Source organism: Kogia breviceps, chromosome 10 (assembly GCF_026419965.1).
Source record: "Kogia breviceps isolate mKogBre1 chromosome 10, mKogBre1 haplotype 1, whole genome shotgun sequence".
In the NCBI taxonomy this organism is placed as follows: Eukaryota; Metazoa; Chordata; class Mammalia; order Artiodactyla; family Physeteridae; genus Kogia; species Kogia breviceps.
The window spans coordinates 102,377,787-102,386,104 of record NC_081319.1 but is presented as its reverse complement, the minus strand read 5'-3'; the positions used below and the strand labels follow the sequence as shown (position 1 = coordinate 102,386,104).

Genomic DNA, 8,318 nt, shown 5'->3' with positions numbered 1-8,318 from the left:
AGTCTCCAAACAAAACCTCATCATCTAAGCATTCTCTCCTCAACTGTTTCTAGCCAAAGCTTGGCTGGCACCGTTTTCTGGGATAAGCAGAAGTAAAAGTTTAGTAAGTAACTGTCCAATCGAATGACTTATTTTTTAGCCTATTTCCACCCGGGGGCCGCAGAAATCCTCAAAAGCTGGGGCCCTGCTTTCCCGGCTACTTCGGCAACGCGCGGAGCGCACGCCCCGGCCAGCGCACGCCCACCCCTCGGCCGGCGGCGCGCTGGGGGCGCGCGGGTCCCGGGCCTCCGCCCCTTGCGTGTTACTCAGGCCCCGGCGCGGAGGGCGGAGCCGCGGGCCGGTGGCGCAGGTGGGGAGGGGCGGCCGGTGCGCGTCGGTGACACCCGATGGGGCGGGGAGGCGCGGCGGCCGCACCCCGCCCTGGGAAGAAAGCGGCCAGGTGTGGCTTCGGCAGCGTCGGGTGCCAGCGGGGAGGAGACTCGAGCTCCCGCCGACCCACACCACCACCGCGCCACGGCCCTGCTCCTCTGCGCCCTCGCCGCCCTGAGAGCCGCAGCCCTCCGCTTCCACTCCCGGCCCGGCGCTGTCCCCGGCGCCCGACGCCCGCCCGCCGTGCCGCGCTCGCGGTGTCCGGAACGGCCCCGGTGGAGAGGCGCGTCCTCGCGATCCTTCTGCGCCCCCAGCCCAGTCCCCGGTTTGGGCCTCTCCTGGGAGCCCCTCGCCCTCTCCGAGCCGGCCCGCCCTCGCGTCCGCCTCGGCGCTGAGCGGCGCTCCGAGTGCCCGCCAACATGAGCTGCAACGGAGGCTCCGACCCGCGGATCAACACCCTGGGCCGCATGACCCGCGCCGAGTCCGGCCCCGACCTGCGCTGCGAGGTGACCTGCAGCGGGGGCGGGGGCGGCAGCAGCGGCGGCGGGGGCACCAGCAGGATGTACTACTCCCGGCGCTGCACGATCACCGACCAGAACTCGGACGGCTACTGGTGGGTACCGGGCCGACCCGGAGTGCGCGGTGTGCGTGGGCCGGGGCGGCGGGGTCTCTACACTCCCCTAGCACCCTGGGACGGGGAAGGACCATCGACCTCTGACCGACGAGGAAGCTCAGGTCCAGAAAGGGGACAGTCTCTTTGTCCGAGGTCATGCACGCATTTCCTGTTCGCGCTGGGGCAAGACCGAGTGTCCGGCGCACCGCGCAGACCGGGTGGGCATGTGCGCCAGCCCGCAGAGGAGCGTCTCCTTCGCTGCCGGCGGGGACTCGGGCCCCCTTCTCGCTGCCCGCGTGCCGGGGCCCGAGGCCAGCCAGCGAGCGTGCAAGCAGGGCGCGGCGGACGGCGGGGGTCCCGGCTGTACTCGGGACTGTCCCCAGCGAGGCATCGCCTTTGTCCCGGGCCGCAGGTGGGCGGTCAGGCGGGCGTGGCTGCGACCACTAAACCCAACCTCTCGAACTGTAACGAAAAGTAAAACAGCGAGGGGAGCGGGGGCTCCAGCCTGTCGGGTGGCCAGGGTGGACTCGGCTCTCGGCTGTGGCTAGTGGCTCATCGCAAGTTCGTGGTCACCCCGAGACCACGTCCGCAGCGGCGCCTGGGCTGCTCGGCCACCCGGGGGCTTTTGTGCAGAGGCTGCGCGTCCCGGCAGCTCGGGGTCGCGGGTCGAGAAGGCCCCGCCTCGGCCTCGCCTGCTACCCAAACCAAGTTTCCCGGCGGGGGCGGCCGCCTGTCCCTCCAGCCCGGATCAGCCGCGCGGCAACCCCCGCCAGCGAGCACACCTGTGGCCCCGCGCCTGCGCCCTTTGTTTCCCGGTTTTTAAAAAGCGTCCGAGGAACGGCCTCAGTGTCTCGGTGGCGGAGCGCGGGCGCAGGGTCTTGCGCTCTGAGCGGGATAGCGCGGGCAGAGGGGCCCGTGGAGAGGAGGCTCCGCGTACCACGCCGGCCGACCCGCGATGCTGGGGGCGCCCTGATCCGCCTGCCCCGGGGAGGCGCCCTGGGAAGAGGGCCGGGTCTGCCTCTCCGAATCATCCGGGAAACCCAGCTTGGGGAGGGGGAGGTCATTCGGGTGCGGGTGGAGAAATATAATGAATGTACATTTACCCGGTCCCCGGAGCCGGACTCTCCCACTTGAGCCGTGAGAATTTCGCGGCTCTCACCCACCCTTTCCCGCCCCCTGCAAGTCCTTCCCTTGTAGGGCTTCAGGGGAAGGGGCCTGCGTTCCAGAACTCTGTCGACCTAGCCTTGTGGCCTCAGGCTGGGGAGGAGCAAACTGAATACACTCCAGGGGGTTTTTGTTTTGCCAGCAGTTTTGGAGGTCCGGACGGACTACTCGAGTTGCAACCTGCTTTCTGCTTCGATTTATTCATTTCTTTATCTTCCCGGAGCACCTTGAAACTTTATTTTCTCTTTTTGAGCTAGCAAAGAATTGTCTCAATCTTGGAGCTCTTTCTTTAATGGACAAAATGCATCTGGGGGTTTCCAGGAAAAATATGCCAAACCATTAGGGAGACTGGGGAGAAACTTTTGCTCGTTTACACTTTGGTTTTTAAGTTTGTTTGAAAAGTTGGCCAACCATCTAAATCCGAAACTTTACTTTTCCCTCCCAGTCTTGGAGTATTTGGAAAAAAAGCGCATGCTTTTGAATCCACACTTTTAAATCCAAGTCAGAATTTGCAAGGTTGCTTCTTTCCTGCATTTATGAACCAAGTGGTTTTTTGGGTTTTTTGTTCCCTTTTTTTTTTTTTTTTTTGAATATGCTTCTGTTATCTTAGCGTCCCTATGTTTGAAGTTGACAATAAACATGGCTGTTAATGGAATATTTCACTCCCTTGGCTTCTTGTAGAAGTAAATTTGTAATTAACATCTGGGCTAATGAACTGCATAAAGATACCCGGTTTATAAGGATTCTTCACCGAACGTTAAATTTGGGCGAGGCTCGATGTTTTCTCCTAGTATAGCATCATAACTTGTGTTCGGTTTTTCCAACCTAAAGGCTGTTGATAAACCGGTCAAGTTTTAACATCTCCCCGGGAAGGGGAAAGAGACTCAAGTGAAAAGTTACCTAACTTGGAGGGAGGTTGTTTGTCTGCGCGTCGCTGTCGAGCTGCCAGGGCCGCGGGGCGGCGGGCTGGGGCCTTGAGTCAGCATGTGGCCGGCGTCCTTTCCGGATCCAGGTACTGGAGTTTCCCCAGGCCTGTCCCGGCCTGCGCTGGTGCTGCTTGACCTTAGAAGCGAAGCGTTAGCACAATACACAGTAGCCCGAAAACGCTGCGGTCTGCGTTTTAAAATAAGGGCGACTGACTGGAGAGGGTCGGGGGCCGCACCGCACCTGTTTTCCTGGGGTTTCTAGCGTCTTGTGCGGAAGGATTTGTTTGGCCCTGGCACGCACTTTGCAGAAGCAGGATGGCATCTCTGACTCGACTGCCCTCTGCGAAGTGAATGATGATGAAGGATTTTAAAAGCACTTTTCTGCCCGAAAGTTTTTCTAAATAGAGGTGTTTTTTTTTTTTTTAAAGCGACAAAACAAACAAACAAACCCCCCTAAAAAACCAATATGAAAGCGACTGGTTGCATCTAAACTCCTTTATTTCTAAAACTCCCGCTTTATTGGCTGAATCAGATTGGTGATTTTTTTAATGATCCATATGTGTATTTAGCCCTTCCCTAAATAAGCTAATTTGAGCGTGTACAGAGCCCACATCTTATTTTTCCTTTGAAAGTGACTTTACAGCCTCTTGCCTTTGTCTGTCCTTTATTGAGTAACACTTGTCACTGTTTAGGACCTGATATTTCTCACTCGGGTTATCCCTCCTTGCCCCACCTGTCTTTTGTGTCTGTTTTACCCTGCATGGTGTCTGCAGCTACTTTATTTACCTTCTTCCACTGCTTTTCTTAATATTTTAAAGTTTGGTACATGTTTCATGCTTGATAATTAAGATATTTATTTTTGAAAATTTAAACTCTGGGTTTTTCTTGTATAAGATGCTATATTGTTTTCAATGATGGCAGAATTACGCTAGTCTTATTCCTGTAGTTAAAAGAAATCACAAATCTGTAGTGAAATTTGGTGGCCAAGTGACACAGTCCCCCAGTTAGATCTTCCGCTGATCAAAGTGTGGAATTTGTAGGAGGATTACAAGCCAAATACAGTCACTAAGCCTCAGAAATATGTGCATAAAATGGTAATGCTTACATTTCTCCAGAACTCATGATTTCCAAAGCGAAATGTGTGTGATCACTATTTGATACCTCTTTCAAAGTTTGCTTTAAACTACCTCTTAAAAGAAGCCTGTTTCTCCGCATGAGGTTAAACTGGCACATTTACATTTAATTTTAGGGTGGAAGGGGGTCCTGAGGAGGACGGAAACCTCGCTTTTCCACTTTAGAGACAAATTAAGACTTGCCCCAAATCCCGGAGTCCCCCATGGCCGAGATGGCATGAGAATCAGGGGCTCCTCCCTCTGCGTTTAGACTATGTACTTGTGTAGGAGACTGGGCAGCCCTGTACTTACAGGATGAAATTAGCTCAAGTCCATGCATTCATTCATTCATTCAGCCAATATTTCCTGAGCATCTGCTGTGTGTTAGATGTCGGGGAGATTCAAAGGTGGAAAGACAAAGACTTCTAGGGAGCGGGTGCTCTTTAGAGGAAGATAAGTACATAAGTACTATAATACAAACGGATAATGCACAGGAGCGGTGCCCATGACTCAGAGGCTTCATAAGGGGACAAGATAACATCTGTAGTGGCGGCACTAGTAAGGACTTTCCTATAAAGGAAGCGGTGTTGCATTGGACTTCGGAGAATTTCAGTTGGTAAAGAGAGTGGGCAGAGAGTGCACCGGAGGAGAGAAGAGCACGAGAAAGGTGTGAGAAGTGGAAAAGCAGGCGCAACGTCAAGGCCTAGAGAGTGGTCTTCTTTTGGAGCATTCGCTTAAGTGGGGAAACAGTAAGACGGAAGGAGGAAGGGCGAGCTGGGGCCAGAACCTGGGAGACCTCGAATCCACGGTGGTGGGTTAGGGTTAGGCACAGGGGAGCCCTTGCAGGTCTCATGTGAGCCAGCGAAGGTCTCCTTTGAAGGAGCAGGGAGATAAGACCGTTGCAGGGAGCGGTAGGATTATTGCTGTGGCCAGCAGTGTGTGGGAGGGGTTGCCTTAAGGAAGCAGTTGTACCAGTGAAGGAGGGAGGTGATGAAAGCCTGGTCGAGGTTGGTGGCAGTGGGACAGGAGGTGGATGTGATGGAGTGACAGCTTCAGCTCAGAACTGGATCAGAGAGGCAAGGGGGGGGGGGGAGTCTGAGAAAACAGGCTTAGAGTTGGCTGACTCAGAATGGTTATTCTAAATATTTTTCTGGGAAACGATGGCAAAGTAAGATTCAGTGTAGCTTAATGTATGGCAGATAGTAACACTTACCTAGTGATTAAGTTTGAGTAGGTTATATATTTTATACAAACATCACATCAGTGGTTAATAATAGTTACCATTGCCTGGCAAACACCCGCCATGTGCCAGGTATATTGTTATCTCAAGCCTCACGACAAACTTCCCACTTCACAGGTGGGAAACTGAGGTTAAAGGAGTTAGATGACTTGGCTTAGGTCAAGCAGCTAAGTTAGTAACTGAGCTGCATGTGAATCCAGTATACCACGATGGTGCAAGAAAAGATCTAACTTTAGTTATTAGGATTCACCTCTCCTTGTAAACTTTTCTATCCAATAGGAGTTTTTACTTTTTTTAATTGTTGCATTCCTGGGGAATATTTATTTCATAACCATTGTCTTTTTGCATTCACGCTCCTGGTGAGTTTCCATCTGCTGAGGAATGAAGCCGGTGTGATGCTGCATTAAGCCCACTAAATGTCAGGCGCATCTACAGAGCAGCTTCCAACAAGTAGTTAACCTTTTCTGTAAGCATGGGCGTAATTTCATTGTTGTCTGGGTGCCTGAAATGTCTTGGGAAAGACAAAAAAGTGCTGATGCCTCCACGCTGACTTCTTCAGGTGGAGCCGAGGAGGGCTTGGGTGTGTCTCGGGGAGTCTTAACTCAGCCCTCAGCCAACCAGTCTTTCCAGACTTTTCATAGGTTCTAGAAGAAGTGCCTCAGTCCTGAGGTCTTGGTGCCTGGGGCCCTGCTGCCCCGCCCTTTGCTTTTCTCCGCTCTCCCTCTGGCCCTCCTGGGAAAATGGGCAGGGGTGGTTCTGATGTTAAAGCCACTGCCCCACGGACCCCAAGCCTCAGCGTCCAGTAAAATGCCAGGGCAGCCCATCACGTGCACCTTACCACCAACACCTTGGGCTGGGAGGGTCCAGGACCTCCAGAGACCTCAGGAATGTGAAATCTACATTTCATGAAAATGAGGACACCAGAGTGAGAGGCTGCAGGCCATAGGTCTGAGTTTTTGCCTGGAATTCAAATGTGTGACATGCAAACGTAATATCCCTTGCTCCATAAGGTACCTGCAAAAAATTTAAAAGGAGTTGGCCTCTTGGTGGGTAACCAGATAACTTGTAAACGATTTTTTTTAGGCATCAGAGTGAATGTAAGTTTTCACATAGGGAAGGAACTCAAAACAGAAATCCCTGTTTTGGCCTTGAATTTGTAAGTGTTAAATAGTCATCCCCATTTAATAAAGGAAAGGAAAGCATCTTTTTCTGAATTTTCTTATCCCCTTCAAAAGATGTCTTTCGTGCAGTTAAAATGAATCTCTGTCTCTGAATTGTCTCAAACCTTATTTTAGGTCTCGTAGATAATTTTAGGAATTAAAAATTACCTGAGAAGGTCTCAAATGCCTCACACTTAATACCCAATCATCATTTCTTCTTCTGTCCTTGTTTTCGCTTCTCACTCCACCTCCAATGTGCTGCAGGATATCCTTAAAATTATGAACTGGGTAAACTGCAAAATCATGAACTGGGGCAAAAAACACAAAATGGAAAATAAAAAAGCAAGATCTAAGAATCATGTCACAGCAGCAGCTTCCCCTATACGAACGGTCTCGCAGCGAGGATTTCGTTTCTGCCGGGCTTTACAGACCCCACTGGCAGCTTCTCTCAACATCACGCCAGCCCCGAGGGGTGGCTGTGTTCCTGCAGAAACCCTAGGCGCCCCGCAAGTCGACTAACTTGGCTCGAAGTCACAGGCTGTCCAGCCGGAAGTGGCTGAGAACGGGGTGGACCCCAAACTCCTTATGAAGTTAATGATCTGTAATCAGGTTGCCCTCCCCGGCGCCCCCCAAGCCACCAAAAACTGTGAAAATAGCAAACGTGGAAAGGCAGTGTAGAGTACCGCTTCCAAAGCTCCTGGGTGAGGACAAGATGAAGGCCCAGAGGAGGCCTTCTTCCTAAAATTGATGGAAAAAACTTTTTTTTTTTTTTTTTTTTGCCTACTATCATTGGTGGGGAATTGGGGTGCAGTAGATGTGCTACCTGACTGAGCTTTGGAAATCAGGGTAATGAGTACTAATACCTTCATATCAGTCTTTGATTTGCCTTTGTTTTTCTTCTACTTTCCTAAACCAAACAAACAGACATGGAGGACCTTCTGGGTGAGGAATTCTGTGTTGTTAGGTGCATGTAGGAGTCGAAAGTGACTAAGATGTGGGACTTTGCTCTCCAGGGGTGGGCAGACAGGTGTGTAAATAATTCGTGCAGAAGGAGGGCAGAGATGTGCCGGGAAAACTCTATGGAGGCGGAAGCACTTGGTGTGTAACTTCTGATACGTGACATTTCCACTGATGTGTTTAGTGAGTCTTGGAGGTAGGGTATTGTCCTTAAATGAAGAAGTAAATTTTTTTTTTTTTTTTACAAACTCCATGGATGTTTTTCTTTTTACTTAAGATCTTTTAAAGAAACTCAAAATAACATATGGAACATGTTTTAAACATTGTAAGGAGCTCAGCAGATAGGTTTTAGATCAATATGAATGCAGATAAGTTTTAAGATCAATATTAATGCATTACATAATTATCATCATTTCCATCAAATCTTCAGTGAGTTTTTCCAAGGTCATTATTCCATGAATCCGAATACACGTGAGACATAATTTCCGGCACACATCCAGGACCTTATGTTGATGGAATGAACAAAAAAGAGAGAGAGAGTGGGAGAGAGAGAGAGAGAGAGAGAAGGGACAAAGGAAAGAGGAAGGAAGGAAAGAAGGAACCCAATGGGAGAGAAAGTATTGGGTTGGCCAAAAAGTTCGTTCGGGTTTTTCCGTAGGCTCTTACGAACTTTTTGGCCAACCCAGTGTATATACAAAAAGAAATCCAGAGTTACGTGACACCGGCCAAGTGTCTAATGAACAGCATAGATGATTGTAAAATGACTTTTATAAAACA

At 51.0% G+C, this 8,318-nt stretch overlaps 1 protein-coding gene across 2 annotated transcripts in view; it reads left to right on the top strand.

Annotated features, from left to right (window-relative positions):
* The first annotated feature begins 372 nt into the window (after positions 1-372).
* The window catches only part of DSP (desmoplakin), a 43,791-nt gene continuing 35,845 nt past the window's right edge, over positions 373-8,318 (top strand). Inside the window, exon 1 of one of the 2 annotated variants that reach the window (XM_059076739.2) lies at positions 373-982. In XM_059076739.2, coding sequence (XP_058932722.1) covers positions 789-982 — 194 coding nt within the window. In that variant the 5' untranslated portion in view covers positions 373-788. The remainder of the gene's footprint in view (positions 983-8,318) is intronic. The other variant, XM_059076738.2, reaches the window with a different exon arrangement.